The 23253-nt window shown below is 43.0% G+C and overlaps 1 protein-coding gene across 8 annotated transcripts in view; it reads left to right on the forward strand.

The window, feature by feature from the left end:
• The window catches only part of INPP4A (inositol polyphosphate-4-phosphatase type I A), a 169900-nt gene that overhangs the window by 127216 nt on the left and 19431 nt on the right, over nucleotides 1–23253 (forward strand). For 4 of the 8 annotated variants that reach the window (XM_040425107.1, XM_040425111.1, XM_040425108.1 and 1 more), the window contains 6 exons: nucleotides 711–929; nucleotides 3087–3339; nucleotides 15568–15600; nucleotides 18399–18571; nucleotides 20136–20259; nucleotides 20628–20754. In XM_040425107.1, coding sequence (XP_040281041.1) covers nucleotides 711–929; nucleotides 3087–3339; nucleotides 15568–15600; nucleotides 18399–18571; nucleotides 20136–20259; nucleotides 20628–20754 — 929 coding nt within the window. The remainder of the gene's footprint in view (nucleotides 1–710; nucleotides 930–3086; nucleotides 3340–15567; nucleotides 15601–18398; nucleotides 18572–20135; nucleotides 20260–20627; nucleotides 20755–23253) is intronic. The other 4 variants (XM_040425112.1, XM_040425113.1, XM_040425114.1 and 1 more) reach the window with 2 other exon arrangements.

Below are 23253 nucleotides of genomic sequence, written 5' to 3' on the forward strand. Positions count from 1 at the left end.
TACTGGGGGAGGGGGGCCCCATTCAAAAATTTGCTGTGGGGCCCAGTCATTTTTAGCTACGCCACTGTTCAAGGCGTTGTCCAAGAATGTGGTGGGGAAGGTCAGACCTGTAAAGGAAAGCTTATTTACCTGCTTCCCAGCAGTAGATAAGTAATCTTCCCTTTACAGGTCCAGCCATTCTTGCACAACCCCTTTAAGGTTTCAGTAAAATCTTTAAGTCTTTTTCACACTTTAGAAGCCCATGGGGTGTATTCACTGTTGGTGGTCTGGCGTAGTAATGCAGACTACTTTGCAGCCATTACTCTGTGTATAAGCGCCATTATACTGCACTCAGGTCCGGTGCAGCGCTGCCTGTGTAAACAAGGGAGTCTGGGCCGGTACGGTGGCAGAAAATATAAAGGGCTTGTCCAGTACAACATGGCTGCTTTCTCCCAAAAACAGCACCACCCCTGTCCACAGGTTGTGTCTTGTATTGCAGCTCTGCCCCATTGACTCCAGTGCAGCTGAGCTGCAGTACCAGACACAACCCGTGGACAGGGGTGGTGCTGTTTTTGGAAGAATGCACTCATGTTTTTCTAATCCTGGACAACGTCTTTAAGGAAAGAACGATTGGGAGCTGGGAGTACAGTATGGTATAGAGAGAGCGCATTGTTCATATTATATAAACACTAATGGATTGTTGTATGCCATTATTCTTCTATTGTGCACAGACAAGACAGCTTGTCACTGTATGTGACTGCAAACTGTTAGCCAATGCAATACACGGACTCAATGCTGCTCGGCCAGACTACATCGCCTCCAAAGCCTCTCCTACATCAGGAGATGCCGACCAAGTAGTGCTGAGAAATGACCAGGATACTCTGATGGCACGGTGGACAGGAAGAAACAGTAGGTCATCTCTGCAGGTGGATTGGCACGAGGAGGAATGGGTGAGAAACATGTTACTAATGTATTGTGCTGTCTTAAAGGGGTTGTCTCATGAATCATCCCCTTTTCTAATGACAGTTGGTGTTTTTTCCGGTCAGACATTTCACTTGCTGTGGCCACTGACTGGAGAATGTAGCATTACATGGTGGGCATTTCAGTGCATTCCCACCCTTGGAATGTGTGGACTGGCCAGGTCCACTACAGTGGGAGCAGCCCTCACGCTCACAGAGGGGTGTCCCTAGTGATGTCCGAATGTCCTAATAGGGCATATGGACAGGGCCTGTCTGCACGGGTCTGCTCCTTTAACCTTTCAGTGAAGTCCTTTTTTTTTCATCTTCACCAATGTTTAGTGCATGGTTCCTAACTAAGGCCTCATTCATACGACTGTATTTTTTCTGCAGCCGATCACATTTTTGGCCAATTGCATGCAGACCCATTTATTTCAATGGGGCCACCAAATAGGCGGACAGCACACATAGAAATAGAATATGTCCTATTCTTGTCCGTTTTACAGACAAGAATAGGCATTTTGACGCTGGGTCGTGTGAAAATTGCGGGATGCACACTGCCGCTCATTGTATTTTGCAGTGTGCATGAGGATTAAGGGGGTATTCCGATTAGATTATGTTATCCTCTATCCACAGGATAGGGGTTAACTATTAGATCGGTGTGATACCGGCCACTCCGTTCATTTCAGGGGGGCTGCCGGCGGTACAAGGTCCCCATTCTTGTAAACAATGGGGGTCCCAGTGGTAGTACCCCCACCGAACTAACAGTTATCCCCTAGCCCGTGGATAGAGGATAGCTTAATCTAACCGGAATACCCCTTTAATTCTGAGAATTCAAAGCAAAACTACCTTTTAGTTTCCGGTGTATAATTTTTATTTTTATTTTATTTTTTCGCTTTACACACAATGATTGTGTCCAGAGAAAATTTACCAGTAAGGGTTTATAGGACTGATCTGCTTTGACTATAAAGCAGACAGTGACTGTCTTTGGCTCCAGTGAAGCAGACAGGCAGCTTAAATTACTGACCATACAGTTTAGTGAAGGCTAAATGGACAAAACATAGTGCATATTGATTACTGGAAAAGCTGTCTGCCCCAGCAGTTATACAATTACTGGAGATGGCTCTATTCTTCATTGACTCTACTACGACTGGCGAGAGGGCTGAATTTCTGGATAACCAAAACCCATAACACAACTTTTGGGAAATAATTGTAAAGCGAGGTGACACGTTTTCTAGGTTTGCAATATATATATATATAACTTGTCACCCCTGAATGCTTTTTTTTTTTGCAGTGGTACTTTACATTATATCTACCTTATGTTTGTAAAGACATGATATTTTCACTTCTGTAACTATTGAAGGCATTTTCCCACCATTACAATTGATGGCATAACGACTATTGAGACTCCACTGATCTTCAGAATAAAGGGGTCGCAGCACTACCTGTAACCGATTGGCATCTGGTAGATCTATAGTGGTCTATTTACCCGCTCAGCATATACATTGGGAGTGTTTTCCTATGTATATGCTTGACCATACACACCAAACATGGTGTGAGTAAACCATTAAAGTACACCATATGTCGTAGAGACATGTCAAAAATTTTGATCGTTTTGGGGGTGAGGGCTGAGACTCCCACATGCTCACTCTCTCTCTCGGAGTCTCAACACTTGGATCCCCGCCACAGATCAAAACTTTTGATATGTTGCTATGATATATCAGATGGGTTTTTTTTCAGGGTGCTATGTCACTTTAAATAACTCCATTGCAAAATCTGCATTGTGCTCTGATTACTGTTGGTTCCAGTAGGTCTGATTCAAATAGATACTGGGGGAGATTTATCAAGGCTGACGTTTCAATACGCCAATCTTGATGCCGTCTGTGCCAGAGTGAGGTGCACCTGATTTATTAAGAGGCAGATGCCTCTGTGTGCCAGAAACTTAAGTCTGCACCAGCTAGGGGCTGACGTAGACTTGTGCTGTGGTAGGCCTCCTATTAAGTCACCCCCACCCCCCCGCGCAAGTGTCAAGAAGATCAAAAAGTTGCATATTGTGGAGCAAATATGCAGTGCACTATCATTTGAAACTTTTTCTTACTCCATGATAAGTGTTACCGATAGCAATTACTACAAAATTTCTGTTGTTTTTAGGAGAAAGTGTGGTCAAATGTTGAGAAGAGCCTGGAGTGCATTATTCAGAGGGTAGACAAGCTTCTCCAGAAAGAGCGCTTACATAGTGACAGCTGTGAAGATGTCTTCCAATGCGAGATAAGCTGTACTAGCAAGAAAGGTAATGAGAGAAGGAGAGCCTACTGGATAAACCCAGAAGCCTCAGATGACGAGGCTGTGTTGTCACCCACATCATCTCCATCATCTACTGCATGCCATCCTTCCCAGTTGACAAGTGCGTATGGTTGTGGGTTTTCTCCTCCGCATCCTTGCTCCTTCATCACTGACTTGACAATACCAGACTGGCTTGAGTGAGCCTCAAAACTAGTAGCACAGACATGTAATACTGGTATTAAATCTGAATGTATTGGTGTATTAAAGGGATTCTGTCACCTCGTTTTCGGTTATAGAGATGCGGACATGCACGGCTAGATCGCCGGTAGCATGTCCGCAATATACCGGTCCTATAGGGCGTGTGCTTTTATTTTGTTAAAAAAAGGATTTTAGAGATATGTAAATGAGCCTTGTAAGGTGCCCAAGGGGCTGTACGAACCTTCCTGGTGCCCAGCCACGCCCCCGTGAAGGAGCCCAGCACCGCCTATGTCCTCCGAATCTCCTCCTTTCGTCAATCTAACTGTGACGAAAGGAGGAGATTCGGAGGACATAGGCGGTGCTGGGCTCCTTCACAGGGGGGCGTGGCTGGGCACCAGGAAGGTTCGTACAGCCCCTTGGGCACCTTACAAGACTCATTTACATATCTCTAAAATCATTTTTTAAACAAAATAAAAGGACACAGCGCTATAGGACCGGTATATTGCAGACATGCTAGCGGCGATCTAGCCGTGCATGTCCGCATCTCTATAACCGAAAACGAGGTGACAGAATCCCTTTAAAGGGGATTTCCAGGACTCAAATATAGATAGGCCATCAATATCAGATCGGTGCGAGGGGCTGACACCCGGCACCCCTGATCAGCTGTCCCAAGGGGCCACAGCACATGGGTGAGTGCTGTAGCCTTTTTTTCTCGATCTATGACTTCACATCCACTGGTCACATGGCCTCTCTGCAGCCCAGTCCTATTGAAGTGACTGGGATTGAGCTGCAATAGCAAGCACAGGGCTAGATTATCAGTATTTAAGACCTGGATAACCCCTTTTGATTTTCATACAATGACATTTTTGTCTGTAAAATAAAAAAATAAAAACACAAAAATCTGTAATAATAATTAATCATGTTAGTATCGGATGTTGACCTGACAACATGATGTGAATAGATAACTTAACAAGCAATTCGACAACGCAGTAGACAGAAAAGCCTGATTATACATGTCTGTGAGCTTTCCACATGTGGTCAGTTCTGGTATTGCGGTTATCTCATTTTCTTGCTGTAAATATTGTGTGCACGCGTGCTTGAGATGTGTCTTCTTCATATGTTTGAACATACTGTGTATTTCTCTATGTGTGCTGTTAGTATTCAGGTACTTTTTTGTGTAAAGTGCACTAACAAGGGGTTAAAGTAGTTCAGATTGTCTAGATTGCAGTACTTTGTAATGACTACACCTACCATACCCAGGATTTTTTGGCATTGTATAGCAGTATATGAATATACAGTACATGGGGAGATTTATCAAAACTAGTGCAGGAGAAGAATGAGCAGTTGCCTACAGCAACCAATCAGATGCAAGGTCTTATTTGTTTTATGCCTTCTTTAATAAGGCCTCATGCACACAACCGTTTTTCAGGTCCGCATCCGAGCCGCAGTTTTTGCTGCTCGGGTGCGGACCCATTCACTTCAATGGGGCCGCAAAAGATGCAGATAGCACTCAGTGTGCTGTCCGCATCCGTTGCACCGTTCGGTGGCCCCGCAAAGAAAATATAGCATGTCCTATTCTTGTGCGTTTTGCGGACAAGAATAGACATGTCTACAATGGGCCGCCCGTTCCCGCAATTTGTGAAAGGCACACGGGTGGCTTCCGTGTTTTGCGGATCCGCGGTTTGCGGACCGCAAAAAATGGCACGGTCGTGTGCATGTAGCCTAAAAGTGAGAGCAGTGACGTCATTGGTAGCTATGGGCAGTTGCTCCACGTTTTCTGTGCACTCTGTTATCTTAGGGCCCATGAGCAGTACATGTAAAACATCTGAACAGTTACAGAGCATGATAAAAGCCGTAGTCAGTCTTAGTCTTATTCTTTCAGTACTTTCACTTTTTGTAGGCTGAAAAAAGAGCCAGATAACTTTTATCTCCAATGTTTTCCTAAGACTTTTTCACATGGCCATGCGTGGTCTTTAACCACCTCCCGTCCGCCCATAGACTATAAACGTCCGGAAGGTGGTTCTCTGTCTCTGAATGGACGTTTTAAAACGTCCATTCAGAGACTGCAGCTGCACGCTAATCGTGCAGCTGCAGATCGGGTTGCCCGCTGTCAGTGACAGCAGGGCAACCCTTAGAGAAGGCAGGGACAGTGCCCAGGTGTCCCGTCCTTCTAGATCACTGTATACACAGTGCTCACCGAGCGCTGTGTATACATTGCAGGAAGCACTATGCGCTTCCTGTCCCGGCCCGGTGGTCATGTGACCGCCGGGGCCGGGAGAGTGCAGGAGCTGTGAGGTCTTTCAGAGACCTCGATCAGCCCTGCACTGAGGCTGTACAGCCTCTCTGGGGGATGTATTTCCCCTGTAACTGGGGCTACTATGTCAGCCCCAGGTACAGGAGAAATCAACAGGGAAAAAAAAAAGTGAAGTTAAATGTCCCCCAGAGGCAGGGCCGGTGCAAGGATTTTTGTCAACACAAGCGAATCTACATTTTGGCGCCCCCCCCATCATTTCACATTTCTGCCCCTCATGATTCATGTCCATTTCTTGCCCCCCCCCCCCCCCCCCCCCATCATTTCACATTTTTAGGTAACTGGCTATACAGCTCTCATAGCTGTGTGGGTAAGTGCCTTGCCTCTGATCTGAAAGGTCGTGAGTTTGAATCCCAGGAGAAACTTTTCTTATAGACATGCTAAATGAGATTTAAATACACCAGGGTCTCGTGGCTGCGTGCCGCTCGCTCTGTGACTGAGACGGTGAGGGCTCGGGGGGTGGCGGCCGGCCTGCGGGGCAAGTGCAAGTTAATTGTTTGCCGCCCCCCTTCTCTGCGCCCTCAAGCAGCCGCTTGGGCTGCCTTATGATAAAGCCGGCCCTGCCCAGAGGTCTTGTATGACCTTATCGGGGATTAAAAGTGTAAAATAAAAAAAGTGTTAAAAAATTTAAATAAAAAAAAAGGTTTCACATGTAAAAAAAAAATTCCCCAAGTAAGGAATAAAAGAAAATGTTAAAAATAGAAAAAATTAAATAAAATAGACATATTTGGTATTGCCGCGTCACCTTACATCACAAAAAGTGCAACACTAAGTGATCAAAAAGGTGTATGTCCCACACAATGGTACCAATAAAACCGCCACCTCATTCCGCAAAAAATGAGCCCCTACATAAGAAAATCGTTTAAAAAATAAAAAAAACTATAGCTCTCAGAACATGGACACATTAAAACATAATTCTTTTGTTTCAAAAATGCTATTATTGTGTAAAACTTAAATAAATAAGAAAAAGTATACATATTAGGTATCGCCACGTCTGTAACGATCTGCTCTATAAAAATGTCACTTGACCGAACCCCTCAGGTGAACGCTGTAAAAATAAATAAATAAAAACTGTGCTAAAACAACCAATTTTTTGGTCACCTTGCCCCATAAAGTGTTATAATGAATGATCAAAAATGATCAAAAAATCATATGTACCCAAAAATAGTACCAATAAAACTGGCACCTTATCCCCTAGTTTCCAAAATGGGGTCACCTTTTATAAGGGTGCATCAGGGGGGCTTCAAATGGGACATGGAATCTAAAAACCATGTGGCGCTCCTTTTCTTCTGCGCCCTGCCGTGTGCCCATACAGCAGTTTATGACCACATGTGGGGTGTTTCTGTAAACCGCAGAATCTGGGTATTAAATATTGAGTTTTGTTTGGCTGTTAACCATCGATGTGTTAAAGAAAAAATGGGATTAAAATGGAAAATCTGCCAAAACAGTGAAATTTTAAAATTTGATCTCCATTTTCCTTTAATTATTGTGGAACGCCTAAAGGGTTAACAAAGTTTGTAAAATCGTTCTTAAAGAGGACCTTTCATTACGATAAAAAATCGAAACTAACTATACAGACATGGAGAGCGGCGCCCAGGGATCTCCCTGCACTTACTATTATCCCTGGGCGCTGCTCCGTTCTCCCGGTATAGGCTCCGGTATCTTCAGCTCAACCATGAGGAGACTGCTCTTGTTCTCCTGGGCGTCTCCTTCTCCCAGGCTGGAGTGCTGGCCAATCGCAGCAGTCAGCTCATAGCCTGAGATGTTTTTTTCTCCCAGGCTATGAGCTGAGTGCTGCGATTGGCCAGCACTACAGCCTGGGAGAAGGAGATGCCCAGGAGAACAAGAGCAGGCTCCTCCCAGTTGCGCCGAAAATCTGAAGCTACCGGAGCCTATACCGGGAGAACGGAGTGGCGCCCAGGGATAATAGTAAGTGCAGGGAGATCCCTGGGCGCCGCTCTCCATGTCAGCATACTTAGTTTAGATTTTTTTATTGTAATGAATTAAGTTACTTGAGGGGTGTAGTTTCTACAATGGGGTCATTTATGGGGGTATCCACTATGTAAGCCCCACAAAGTGACTTTAGACCTGAACTGGTCCTTAACCCCTTAAGGACTCGGCCCTATTTCACCTTAAGGACTTGGCCATTTTTTGCAAATCTGACCACTGTCACTTTAAGTGCTGATAACTTTAAAACGCTTTGACTTACCCAGGCCGTTCTGAGATTGTTTTTTCGTCACATATTGTACTTCATGACACTGCTAAAATTGGGTCAAAAAAGTTAATTTTTTTGCATAAGAAAATACAATTTTTACCAAAAATTTAGAAAAATTAGCAAATTTCAAACTTTCAGTTTCTCTACTTCTGTAATACATAGTAATACCCCCCAAAATTGTGATGATTTTACATTCCCCATATGTCTACTTCATGTTTGTAGCATTTTGGGAATGATATTTTATTTTTTGGGGATGTTACAAGGCTTAGAAGTTTAGAAGCAAATTTTGAAATTTTCAGAAATCTTCAAAATCCCACTTTTTATGGACCAGTTCAGGTTTGAAGTCATATTGTGAGGCTTAGATAATAGAAACCTCCCAAAAATGACCCCATTCTAGAAACTACACCCCTCAAGGTATTCAAAACTGTTTTTTCAAACTTTATTAACCCTTTAGGTCTTCCACAAGAGTTAATGGCAGATGGAGAAACAATTTTGAAATTTATATTTTTTGGAAAATTTTCCAATATAATCAATTTTTTCCAGTAGTAAAACAAGGGTTAACTGCCTAACAAAACTCAAAATGGGTTGCCCCGATTCTGTAGTTTGCAGAAACACCCCATATGTGGTCATAAACTACTGTTTGGCCGAACGGGAGCACATAGAAGGAGGGGAACACCATATGGGTTTTGGAAGGCAGATTTTGCAGGACTGGTTTTGTTTATACCATGTCCCATTTGAAGCCCCCTGTTGCACCCCTAGAATAGAAATTTCAAAAAAGTGACTCCATCTAAGAAAGTACACCCCTCAAGGTATTCAAAACTGGGTTTACAAACTTTGTTAACCCTTTAGGTGTTCCACAAGAGTTGATGGCAGATGGAGAAACAATTTTGAAATTTCTATTTTTTGGAAAATTTTCCAATATAATCAATTTTTTCCAGGAGTAAAACAAGGGTTAACTGCCAAACAAAACTCAAAATGGGTTGCCCTGATTCTGTAGTTTGCAGAAACACCCCATATGTGGTCGTAAACTACTGTTTGGCCGAACGGGAGCACATAGAAGGAGGGGAACACCATATGGGTTTTGGAAGGCAGATTTTGCAGGACTGGTTTTGTTTATACCATGTCCCATTTGAAGCCCCCTGTTGCACCCCTAGAATAGAAATTTCAAAAAAGTGACTCCATCTAAGAAAGTACACCCCTCAAGGTATTCAAAACTGGGTTTACAAACTTTGTTAACCCTTTAGGTGTTCCACAAGAGTTGATGGCAGATGGAGAAACAATTTTGAAATTTCTATTTTTTGGAAAATTTTCCAATATAATCAATTTTTTCCAGGAGTAAAACAAGGGTTAACTGCCAAACAAAACTCAAAATGGGTTGCCCCGATTCTGTAGTTTGCAGAAACACCCCATATGTGGTCGTAAACTACTGTTTGGCCGAACGGGAGCACATAGAAGGAGGGGAACACCATATGGGTTTTGGAAGGCAGATTTTGCAGGACTGGTTTTGTTTATACCATGTCCCATTTGAAGCCCCCTGTTGCACCCCTAGAATAGAAATTTCAAAAAAGTGACTCCATCTAAGAAAGTACACCCCTCAAGGTATTCAAAACTGGGTTTACAAACTTTGTTAACCCGTTAGGTGTTCCACAAGAGTTGATGGCAGATGGAGAAACAATTTTGAAATTTCTATTTTTTGGAAAATTTTCCAAAATAATCAATTTTTTCCAGGAGTAAAACAAGGGTTAACTGCCAAACAAAACTCAAAATGGGTTGCCCCGATTCTGTAGTTTGCAGAAACACCCCATATGTGGTCGTAAACTACTATTTGGCTAAACGGCAGGACATAGAAGAAGGGGAACGTCATATGGTTTTTGGAAGGCAGATTTTGCTGGACTGGTTTATTTACACCATGTACCCTTTCAAGCCCCCTGATGCACCCCTAGAGTAGAAACTCCACAAAAGTGACCCCATCTAGGAAACTACGGGATAAGGTGGTTGTTGTTTTGGGACTATTTTAGGGGTAAATATGATTTTTGGTTGCTCTATATTACTCTTTTTTGAGGCAATGTAACAAAAAAAAAATTCTAAAATTGTTTCTACATTCGCTATTTAGTTTTGTGGAACACCTAAAGGGTTAACATAGTTTGTAAAGTAACTTTTGAATACCTTGAGGGGTGTAGTTTCTTAGATGGGGTCACTTTTTTGGAGTTTCTAGTCTAGGCTACATCAGGGGGGGCTTCTAATGGGACATGGTGTCAAAAAAAAAACTGTCCATCAAAATCTGCCTTCTAGAAACCATATGGAGTTCCCTTCGTTCTATGCCCTGCCGTGCGGCTATATAGCCATTTACGACCACATATGGGGTGTTTCTGCAAACTACAGAATCAGGGCCATACATATTGAGTTTTGTTTGGCGGTTAACCCTTGCTTTATTACCGGCAAAAAGGATTCAAATGGATATTTTGCCCAAAAATGGGTGTTTTGGCACCGTTTTTATTTTATATTTTTAACACCGTTCATCCGAGGCGTTTGGGCAAAAGTTATTTTTATAGCGACGACTTTTACGCACGCGACGATGCCCAATATGTATGGTTCTCAGACTTTGGAGACACTAAGCAGGCATCCTAAAAACTGCGGCCCTCCAGATGTTGTAAAACTACAATTCCCACCATGCCCTGCTGATGGCTGTAGGTTGTCTGGGCATGCTGGGAGTTATAGTTTTACAACATCTGGAGGGCCGCAGTTTGAGGATGCCTGCACTAAAACTAATATTTTTTTGGGAAAAAAAAAATGTTTCCGTGTCTCCAAAGTCTGAGAGCCATAGTTTTTTATGTTCTCTAGTGGACTGTTGGGGATTATAAAAATTTAGTACTCCATGGAAGTGTGATACTCCCTGAAGCAATCGATAACGCAGAGGCCCGGATGATCGGGGCAAGTGTCGCACTGAGTGGTGGTGTCCTTCCGTATCCCCCTCCTGCGACACACTCTGCACTTTTTTTGGGTTCGTCCCTTCTTTCCAGTATGGGGGACCACACCTGGAAAGTGTTGGCCAGGGACGATCCGGGCGCCTCCAATTCCCGAGGTACTCCGGCCTGCTCTTTCCCGGTCCGAAAAGATCAGGTCCTTGAGGACTGCCTCATAGAATTGGAGGAATGTCCCTGTGCTGCCAGCGCTTCGGGATAGTACAAAAGAGTTGTACATGGCAACCTGCACCAAGTAGACCGCAACTTTTTTGTACCATGCCCGGGTTTTGCGCATGGCGTTATATGGCTTGAGGACTTGACCGAGAGATCAACTCCTCCCATATACCGATTGTAGGCGACGATACAATCGGGCTTGAGGACCGTTGCCGCGGTACCTCGCACAGGGACTGGGGTGATGCCGTTACCGTGGATTGTGGACAGCATAAGGACATCCCTCTTGTCCTTATACCTGACCAGCAACAGGTTTCCACTGGTAAGTGCACGGGTCTCACCCCTGGGGATAGGTACCTGGAGGGGGTAGGCAGGGAGGCCGCGTTGATTTTTCCGCACGGTCCCACAAGCGAACGTGGATCTGGCGGCAAGGGACCTGAACAAGGGAATGCTGGTATAAAAGTTGTCCACGTACAAGTGGTAACCCTTATCCAGCAGTGGGTACATAAGGTCCCACACGAGTTTCCCGGTAACACCCAGAGTGGGGGGACATTCTGGGGGTTGAATCCGGGAATCTCGCCCCTCGTACACACGAAATTTGTAAGTGTACCCTGAGGTACTCTCACAAATTTTGTATAGCTTCACGCCATACCTCGCCCGCTTTGTGGGAATATATTGGCGGAAACTGAGTCTCCCCTTGAACGCAACGAGAGACTCATCAACCGCGACCTCCCTTCCAGGTACGTAGGCCTGCTGAAATGTGGCCCCAAAGTGATCGATGACCGGCCGTATCTTGTACAGCCGGTCATAGGCAGGATCACTTCGGGGGGACATGCTGCATTATCGGAATAATGCAGACATTTCCGGATGGCCTCAAACCGGGGACGTGTCATGACTATACTGTACAGTGGGGTCTGGTATAGGACGTCCCCACTCCAGTATTGCCTGACACTGGGTTTTTGGACTAGACCCATATGCAGCACGAGGCCCCAAAATGTCCTCATCTCGGCTGCACTGACCGGCGTCCAGCCACCGGGTCTAGCCAAAAATGAGCCTGGGTTTTGAGCGACGAACTGTTGGGCGTACAGATTCGTCTGCTCCACCATCAGATTCACCAGTGGGTTACTGAAAAAAAAACTAAAATAGTCTATTTCAGTAAACCCCACTGTGGGAATCTGGATTCCAGGATTGCCAGCAAAATCCGGAATCTCAGGCTCAAAGTCCACTGGGGGACACCAGCTAAGTTCATCGGCAGGGGGCTCCGGTGGACTTATTTGGTGGGCCGGGAAACCAGTACGAACCCCAGGGCGGCTCGTACTAGGGTGGGCCACAGGATCCCTAGCATGTGGGGCCCCTGGCTCCGCCTGGCGGCGTCTCCGCCGCCTTGGTGGCTCATCGTCATCAGATGATGATGAGGAGGATGCGGATGATAAAAGGAACGTGGGGTCATCCTCATCCTCACTGGGGCTCTCAGAGTCGGAGGCAATCTGGGCGTATGCCTCCTCGGCCGAGAACATCCGGCGGGCCATGGGTGTGTGTGCGTGTATGTGTGCGTGTGTGGAAACCTTTATTATATGTGCGTGTGTGTGGGGGCAACGGGTGTTCGCGTACTAAAAAAGGCAAAAAAAGAAAGGGCAAGTGTTAGGAAAAAAAAAGTTCAAACTTGCTGATCAGCGGTACAACGCTGATCAGCGGTCGGTGGGGTGGTGGGGCGGGCGATGCGCTAACACTAGACGGACGCTAAAAAGTGCCGGCCAGTCAGCGCACGCAGAAAAAAAAAAAGTGGTGGTAAGGGGGCTGGTGGTCAGGGGAGGGGGGGGGGCTGGTGGTGGGGGGCTGGTGGTGGGGAAGGGGGGTGGGGTGGGGTGGGGGTCTGGTGGTGGGGGCAAGTGGCAGGGGGGGATCTGGGGTCTGATGGATGGATCAAGGAAAGTTTGGAAATAAAAGTGTTTTTTTTTTCTAACTAACTTTTCCCTTCTTTCCCTGCCTAACGGTGCCTCTCCCTCACTGACCCTAACCTACCTGGGGGGCGATGGGTGCAGGAGGGTGATGGATGCCGATTGTGGGGACACAGGAGCTCGTTCTGGACGGTGCTGCACGGTCAGGGTGCTGGACAGGAAGAGGAGGGGAGAGAGGAGCGCAGGAAGTTTGAATCTCGCGCCTCTCTCCCCTGCTCCAATCAGCACCCTGGACAGCGGCGTTCAGCACCAGGGCCAGCACCGCCTCTCCAAATCCTCGGACTGCGATAGGTGGTGTAAAATTACGCCACCGATCGCAGTCTTTTTCCGGTTCATCGGGTCACAGGACACCCGAATGGACCGGAAACGCAGAAAACCGCAGGTCTGAATTGACCTGCGGTTTTCTGCGATCGTCGATGCGGGGGGTCAAATGACCCCCCCCCCCCTGCATTGTTACGGGATGCCGAAATCCCGTTCCGATTTACCCCTGGGGCGCCGGAATGCCGATTTCAAGGTAGGACGTACCGGTACGCCCTGAGTCCTTAAGGACTCGGGAAATAGGGCGTACCGATACGCCCTGCGTCCTTAAGGGGTTAAAAAGTGGGTTTTGGCAATTTTCTTAAAAATTTTAAGAATTGCTTCTAAACTTCTAAGCCTTTTAACGTACTAAAAAAATAAAATGACATTTCCAAAATGATGCCAACATGAAGTAGACATATGGGGAATGTTAAGTAATAAATATTTTATAAGGTATCACTTTCTGTTTTAAAAGCAGAGAAATATAAATTTAGAAAATTGCTAATTTTTCTAAATGTTTGGTAAATTTGGGATTTTTTCATAAATAAAGGTGAAATATATTGACTCAAATAATTGACTAGCATGAAGTACAATGTGTCACGAGAAAACAACCTCTGAATGGCTTGGATAAGTAAAAGTGTTCCAAAATTATTACAACATAAAGTGAGATGTCAGATTTGCAAAATAAGGCCTGTTCAGGAAGCGGGTAAATGGCCCAGATGTGAAGTGGTTAACATGCGGTCCATGTGCCAGCCACATTTCCCAGACCATCCTCACAGCACCCCAGTGATCTCTGAGGCTGAGAGTCCCAGCCCAACCCTGGATCTAATGTCCCGTACTCAAATGATGCTGTGATTTAGGTACAGTAGACCCGGTGATCTTAAAAAATAAATAAATAAAAAATAATATTTAGTTGCAGAAACAGGAACAGTTTAAATTAGAGAATCAAGTCATCCATAAACTTTGTTGCTGGTTGGCCAAGATTCCAGTGGAATTAGATACATATAAGTATAATACTAATAATTTATGTTTGCAATACTAAAACCACACTTTCCTAAAGAAATATATAGATTGTCCATTGATAGATAAGCCACATGTACATGAAATGTGTATATTATTACTAGTAGGGTCACTGGATGTGACTTTTGTCAGCAGATCCTGCTGGCTGTCAGTCTCAACCTTTGCAGATCAGTTGTTTTCCCATGATGAGCAGCTCCACAGGTGTATGGCCACCCGTATTTGCCTCCTGACTCTACAGAGAACTTCAACTTTTCGCTGTGATTCCAGAACAGTTGAAAGCTGACTACATTTTCAGACTTGCTTCACCTTTAGTTGAGTGACCATTTTTCAGGCAGATGACTAGTTCTAGACTAGAGCAGGCATTTGGTTTTTACTCCTCTCCAATCCCAGTTTTTTATCTCTAAATCTGGTAAAAAAAATGTTTTGCCTTTTTTTCCTAGTTATAAGTTATTGTAGATTAAAAAAGGTACAAGGCTCCAGAATGTAACAGATGCGGAGTCCTAGGATGCCAAGATCTCCAGTGCTCTTCTACTGTATGGACTGGTGTCATTAGGTTATGAAGACTGCTAACATGATGTCTGTTGTGGTAAACTTTGAGTTAATGATTACTTCCCTTGCATCTACAGCTAGAATTAAATCCTGGCTTGCTATAAACAACTATATTTGCAAGCTTCTTCTGTCCTGCTTTTCTACTAATGTTCCTTTGCAAGCTAAGGCTACTTTCACACTTGCAGCAGAGGAATCCGGCTGGCAGTTCCGTTGCCGGAACTGCCTGCCTGATCCGTCAAAACGTATGCCAACTGATGTGGCATTTGTGAGACTCATCAGTCTTACAAATGCATTAAAATGCCGGATCCGTCTTTCCGGAAAAACGGATCCAGCATTTTTTTTTTCACATTTTTTCGGTCTGGGCATGCCTGATCAGTCAAAAAGACTGAACTGAAGACATCCTGAACGGAATGCTCTCCCTTCAGAATGCATTAGGATAAAACTGATCAGTTCTTTTCCGGTATAGAGCCCCTAGGACGGAACTCTATGCCGGAAAAGAAAACCGCTAGTGTGAAAGTACCCTTAGTACTATGTTATATACTATAATGCTTAAACTTAATTTGCTAGCTAATTCTTAGGTGTTAATTTTCTTTTTCTTTTTGGAAATTTTTGGAAATTTAATTTGCTGCACCTTAATCATGCATGTTGCCCCTCCATTTCTGTGCAGATAGCAGCTCGGGTGCTGAAGAGCCTGGACCAGGTATGTGCTTCTTTCCATTCATTGCTTCTTTTTGTTCCCTACTAATTATGGTTTCCTCCTTTTGAGCTTTGTCCCAGCAGATCATGCTGCTTCTAGTGATTTAATCATGCTTAGTTTATTGTATGATATTCACCAGGAATTTAAAGGGAGTTTTCACATGTTTCATTTGATGTTTTTTTTTTTCTGCATAGTTTTTGAAGTTTGTCAGGAGTGGATCTTAAAGGGAGGGGAAGTATTTAGGAAAGATTCAATTTTTATTCTTTTTTTGTACTCACTCCTACCATTTGCTTCAAAAACTGCATCATATACTAGATCAAAACCTGATGCATAAAGACACCCAAAGATTGTCCCTTTATGAAATCTGCACATGTATTTCACAGTTATTGCGTAGGCACAGAAGCTATGCTCAGCAGGAGGTCAGCTATGATTGATGGCTGTTCTTCTGTGCCATTGGCGGGGACTGAAGAAAATTCCAATCTCGTATATTTAACGCCTAAAACACTGTGATCCATATGAGCCAGGAAAAAGCTAATAGATATTAGGTATCCCCTAACTCATAAAAACTTTTAAAAAAAGGGGTTATCCAGGCTACCAATAACCATGACGTATTCTCAGGATGTCATCAGTATCCTAATCAGTGGGGGTCTGACACCCCTTGCAGCTGCTGGTGCTGGAACGAAATCTTTGCATGGAGCCAGAAGCATGGCACAGATGAAAGTGGCTTTGCTGGGTTACTGTAGCTTTTGAATTTGAGATGAGCTGCAGTGGTCTAAATCAGCTGTCCAGAGGTAAAGAGGTCTGAATAGGTAATAGATTGCTCATGTCAATGAAAATGTACAATCAGTAATCATGATCTTGTCCGTGATTATATATATTTTTATGTTAAAGGGATACTTCTATCAGAAAGGGGTATATCTTTTTTAAACTGACATCAAAAAAATGTTTTTGGCATTTTCGGCTGTTTTTTATTTTGGCAGTGCTATACCATTGAAAATGAATTACAAAACATTAACCTTTTGTAGCAGTCAGCACAAATGAGATATATGGATAGGTAATCCACTGTACACTGTCAGTGTACTGCTGCTCGAGAGAAGATGTTATCTGCAAGGTAATCCTCATGATAACAGGAGATGTATATGACAGCTCTATTGTTCTCTTCATAGATCTAGATAAAGAAGCTCTCAGAAGAGTATTACATTAATTAGTGTAATGTGTGAAGCTGTAATTGAGTCACTACAGGGGGGGGGCTCTCTGGTTGGATTAATGGGCTAATGGAGAGTTAAACGAGACTATGTGCCATGCTAAAAGGCTAAGCAAAGAGGACGTTAAAGGGCCAGGACAGGTAATAAAATACATGGAGTAACTTAAAAAAATTATATTCAGAAAACCATCCACCTGTTATTTGTTTTTTTTGGAGTTTTTTTTTAAAATACATTAATTATTCACATATAGGCTGTTAAATATGTCATAAAAACATAGATGGAACCATCCCTTTAATAAAATTTGGAAGATGTCAGCAAAAATATGGTGTATGGTATTGTCTCAATGATCATTATGTACAAAATTTTTAGTATGAGTCATAAAACAGCATTTGGTTTAAATTAAATAAGCATTGTGCTTTAGAGCTTATTCACATGTCAGTGCCTCATGTTCTCCAAGGACAACACATGGATCCATTGATCTTAATGTATTTATTGACAGAACCTTGTTTTTCCACTGACCATGAGTGAGGAAACATGCACTACTTTGGTCCATGATGCGGCCCAAAAACGCCCATTGAGGTATATTAGTTAGTGAAAAGTCACTGACACAACACGGATTACATCTGTGTTCTGTCAGTGGTTTCCACAGACCATTGTAAGATGTTCTGGAAATTTTCTTTTCAGCCTAGCAGGGCACAGCATGGACATATGGAGCAAACATGGACCCTTCACGGACACAGTCATGGATGAAACACTGATCGTCTTGTCTCTGACACAGATGTGTGAATCACTGATCAAACACTGACATGTGAATGAAGCCGTATTATAAATTCTTATTAACTGTTATATGGCTAGTGTTCTCACATCCAGCAGTCTTTAGTGACCTGACGTAGTACAAGAGAAGCTACAGTGTGTTCTGCAGATACATTTGGACCATTAACTGTCTTGTGTTGATAACACATTTTGCCTAGTATAAGATGTATTTACACATTTTGCTCAAATCACGTTTTTTCCCAATTTAATGAAATTTAAAGTTAAAAAACGAATTAAATAATTCTAACCACACGCTACAACATCTCACCATCTTGTTTGTAGTTACCTTTTGAAGCTGTTTAGGAAAATTGAAAGGTACACAGTAATCGGTTGGGGTTAGTTTTTCTTGAAGGACTTTTGATAAATGAGGCCATGTCCAGCTCTCATTATGTTGTGTAAAGTGTATGACAATTAGCTTTCTCTTCATATGTTACATGAAAAAAACCTAGATAAGGGACTGTTCTTGACTAGTTTGCTGTATTAGAGTACATGATAGCCTCTGCTGTCAGCATACATCATCTATCAACAAAACCTACCAGAACCCCTAATACATGTAAAAGAATCATTCAGATCAAAGGTCAGTTTTACCAGGATTATGGACACTATATATTATGTCGGAAAAGCTTCTAGGAGAAGTTGGGCGAGAATTTGAGGTTCTATAATCTAGTATCTATGCGTGCCCCTGTCATTACTGGAATAGTTATGGGTAGCAGTTATTGAACTGTACAGTATGGTTTCTGTCTAGATTTGCGGTTTATACTAATAAGCTCTGATTTTCTGTAGGCGAGTGGAGCGAGGCCTTGTACCCCTTACTGAGTACACTAACAGACTGTGTTGCCATGATGAGTGATAAAGCAAAGAAAGCCATGGTCTTTCTGTTAATGCAGGACAGTGCTCCAACAATCGCCTTGTGCTTGAGTCTTCAGTACCGCAGAGATGTTGTCTTCTGTCAAACGGTATGTGCAAATTCATCACCCGATTTCTCTTGTCCTATTACATGCCTAGCCAATAATATATATACAGTATATTGAAAGGATATCATCCTTCTGCTCCCTGCATAGTGCTGTGTAATTGCTGTGTGTTTTCTTGAAGGTATTCCAGCTTTAATAGGGTCATCCTATTAATGTAACCTGGCCTAGCCACTTATGGTCTATTGGTCAGCAGACATCTAGTATTGAAATGCCTCTTACATAACCTGTGTCACTTACATTTGTTGCAATATACCATGGTATTCATGGTTTTCGTGAAGTGCAATTTAAGAACTTGTGTAAACTTAAAGGGAACCTGTCACGTTGAACATGGTGTCTGAGCTGAAGACAGCATGTTATAGAGCAGGAGGAGCTGAGCAGATTGATTTAGTAAAAAGTATTATTTATTTATACCTGTGCTCATTCTGGGCTTTAAAGTCCAGGAGGCGGTCTTATCAGTGATTGACAGCTATCTCTGTATACACAGTCATAGGGGGAAGGCTGTCAATCACTGATAGGACCGCCTCCTGGACTTCAAAGACCAGAATGAGCACAGATATATGAATAAATTAGAAATACATTTTACTGAATCTTTTCCCGTAAAACTATATATCAATATGCTCAGCTTCGCCCGCTCTATAACATGCTGCTTGCGGAGGATTAATTCACATTTTCATTGTGACTGGTTACCTTGAAAGGGAAGAGCTTTTGTAGTGGTAAAATAGTATTTGTTAAAGGAGTTTTTGGAGACTCAGTGGGTGTCTGACACCTGGGACCCCTGACAATCAGCTGTTTGAGATGGGTATGAGCTGCACCTAGGTCATGTGACCGGTGATTGAGGTCACGTGGCCTAGGCTAAGCTACGAGAAGGCCGATGCGCTACTTTGAGCATCGGTGTCTTCTCAAACAGCTGAACAGCTGGGGTCCTGGGTATCGGACCCCCAGGTATCAGGTACTGATGAACTATCGAGAGGATATGAGTGAATGATTATTTAAAGGCCCTCATACACTTTAGTGTATTGTCTATTGAACACCACATTAGTCTAATTTGTATGGGGTGCTCCTGACTCTCCCTCTTAGAAATGATGTCAGGGGGGAGAAGGATTGGGTGAGCTGAATATTTTCACCTGATCATCTTGTTCTCCCCAGAGATAAGCTGTTTGATAAGCATAGCTTTAATTCTTCTGCCAGCAGCTATTGAATCTACATGGCCTGCTTTAGTTGCTGATGACAGACCCTCATCATCTATAAAGAAGTTGGCTGGGTTTAAAAATTTTGTATGATAGTTTATAATCCACAAATAATCTTTGTTTGAAGAAATGTTCCCAGAAAGATTGTTCATCCCTCATCCAGTGTCATTGAACATGTAAAGACAGTTTAAATTACTGCTATAGCCAACGTGGACTAATTGACTGCGTCAGTGGAACAATCATTCACCAAATGATCATTCATTCAACAGCTGATCAACCATCAGCCTAATGTGTATGTTTTCTAAGAATTAACTTAACATGTAGTTGTAAATCTTGTTCCTTTAACCTGTTTATCTGTTTAGTTGACAGCCCTGATCTGTGGTTTCATTATCAAGCTAAGGAATTGTCTGCATGATGACGGTTTCCTGCGCCAGCTATACACTATCGGTCTTCTGGCACAGTTTGAAAGTCTTCTCAGTACATATGGTGAGTGTTGTGTAGGATGACAATGTTGTATTGGTGTCTTGTTTCAGTCCATTAATATGGTTGGGGGATAGCACTTAGCCCATGAATCTGAAATCTGGAAATATGAGAAGATTTCATCATTCCACTTACTGTTTGTTAAGCATAGCTTCAATGACTGCATTTATAATATCCTAAGAGATGGTAAAAGATGTGGTACATTGGGGAATTGTCACTGACTTCTGTTAGGTTTGGGCCACTTCAGTCAGAACATTGTTGCAGAACTGGGAAGGTTTGTTTCCATCACATAATCTCTGTAAACTATGCAAAATATATGTTAGGGTGATTGGATTGCAGAATTTAACACAGCTTTTGCCCAACTTTATCTTTAGGAGAAGAGCTGGCTATGCTTGAAGATATGAATTTGGGGATCTTGGACTTGAGGAATGTAACTTTCAAAGTCACACAGGCCATATCAAACTCCTCTACTGATATGTTGCCAGTAATAACAGGAAACCGGTAAGTTAACGAAGGGTCTTTTACACCCAAGGATGATGGAGGCAAATACCAGAAACAAAGTTCATACAAGTGCTCATTTCCAATAATTGCCCTGTATAAATGTTCCACTGATCACCTGACAAACGAGCACAAACAATTGTTTGATGTAGGCAACAAAGATTGACATCACCCTGTGCAAGCAAGGATGTGCTGCAGAAATCAGGGGCGGATTTGGACACCACACAGAGCATCCAGTTGCATGTGGCTCCAGAGATCAGGGGGTCCCCTGGCAGCTAGGTTCTCCTGACCGTGGCACTAATTTCATCTGCATCCTCAGGACACAAATACAGTTGAATACAAGTTGACAAGCTGTCTGCTCCATCAATTACTCTGCGACCAGTAATGTGGCGCTGGCAGGCCTGGTAAAGTGACGTTATTGCACCTGCTGCGCCTAGCCATCAGACAGACCAGAGCAGATCTGCAGTGAGAAATCTGCTCCCTTCTTTGTGAGAATGTAGGCTGGTTGAGTATTCATTTTGGAGATACTAAAGAAGCACCATATTTTGCTAGGAGACACATAATGGAGCACAGTATTGTGCTAGGAGACACATAAAGGAGCACCATATTGTGCTAGGTGACACATAAAGGAGCACCATATTGTGCTCGGAGACACAAAAAGGAGCACAGTATTCTGCTAGGAGACACATAAAGGAGCACCATATTGTGCTAGGAGACACATAAAGGAGCACCATATTGTGCTAGGAGACACAGAAAGGAGCACCATATTGTGCTAGGAGACACAGAAAGGAGCACCATATTGTGCTAGGAGACACATAAAGGAGCACCATATTGTGCTAGGAGACACATAAAGGAGCACCATATTGTGCTAGGAGACACAGAAAGGAGCACCATATTGTGCTAGGAGACACATAAAGGAGCACCATATTGTGCTAGGAGACACATAAAGGAGCACCATATTGTGCTAGGAGACACAGAAAGGAGCACCATATTGTATTGGGGGCACATAAGGAGGCTTTATTTTGTGTTGAATGCACATAAGGTGGCAACATGCTGTGTGCTTAGCAGTGCTACAGGGCAGAGCTTTGCGGTGTAACAGGGTTCTCCAGGCATAACTTTACTTGGGGCCCCAGAAATGCCAAAGCTGCTTTCGCCAGCAATTTGCAAACTGAATTGGAGGGGGGGCATGAACAGTTATATAAACTATTATTCATACTCCATTCACTTTGTAGCTAGCCTTGTGGCTAAATTGACTTGTTCGGGGCTGTAATCTCCCATGTAAAAGGACCGCTACTCTGCTTTATTAAATTTGTTCTGTTTGAAGAAAGATGATACCAGAAACTTAAGGATAACTATGTGAATCATAGCTCAAGGAACTGTAAGAGAAAGGAAATCTAATTATTGTACATTAATCAATGTCAAGTGTAGTTAGCTCATGTTTATTCATTATTGTACATGGGAATACTTGAGTTTGCAGTAAAGTAAGCAAAGTATGTCATCCTTCTAATTCAATTCTCTGCATTGTGGTTTAAAGTTTTTTTTTTAAAACTTGTCAAAAGAAGGATTATTTGATTTGATGCACCAAACTCATTATATAAAAATAAGTCCTTTAACAAAAATAAATTTTTAGGATTTGTGAGGTGTTTTACAATAATTTAAAGTGCATCTCCACCTCTTAACATATTTTTACAATCAAAATTCTTTGCTGATTAATATACCATATATTATAGTTAGCAGAAAAAAGTGGGTTGCTGGTGGCTCACCTGACCAATACAATGTCTAGGTGCTCTAGGTTTAGACTGATTCACCCAATCAGAGAAGGAAGGTATGCAATAGAAGTGTATAATGAAAACCGGCACTCTACATCTGGCGGGAACGCTTAAAGAGCAATGTAGACAGATAGGATGATAAAAATATGCATTTATTGGTTATCTATAGATATCTTAGATAACCAATAAATGCATATTTTTATCATCCTATCTGTCTACATTGCTCTTTAAGCATTACCGCCAGATGTAGAGTGCCGGTTTTCATTATACACTTCTATTGCATATACTATAGTTGTATATTTATAGCTGTCAGAGCTCAGTTTTTCCAATACAAAGCTCCAAATCCCTTGCATAGACATTGATTTAAAAGATAATATTCACCTACCTACAGCTACCACTAAAGGGAGCTTACTTCGTAATCTCTTATCATTCAGTTCTATGTATACAATATGCAGCTAACCCCTGAGCTCCCTCTAGTGGTGGCTGCAGTCAGCCAGCATGTTGACTCTTAAAGGGAGTTTGATAGCAGGAACGTGTTTATTCATCCAAGCACACTCAAATTGGTTTTTGCTCACCTGAGTAAAATGCTTCCTGTCTGGCCTTGTCACTCCATTGTCCAAGGGAGGGACTGACCGGAGAAAGGAGGTGGAGCTTTAGTGCATCAAGGGCAGTGGGCCCACCGTCAGTGCACTTAATGCCTCATTTGCACATTAATTAAAAAGAGGATTTCTCA

This window comes from Bufo bufo, chromosome 3 (genome assembly GCF_905171765.1).
Source record: "Bufo bufo chromosome 3, aBufBuf1.1, whole genome shotgun sequence".
NCBI lineage: Eukaryota > Metazoa > Chordata > Amphibia > Anura > Bufonidae > Bufo > Bufo bufo.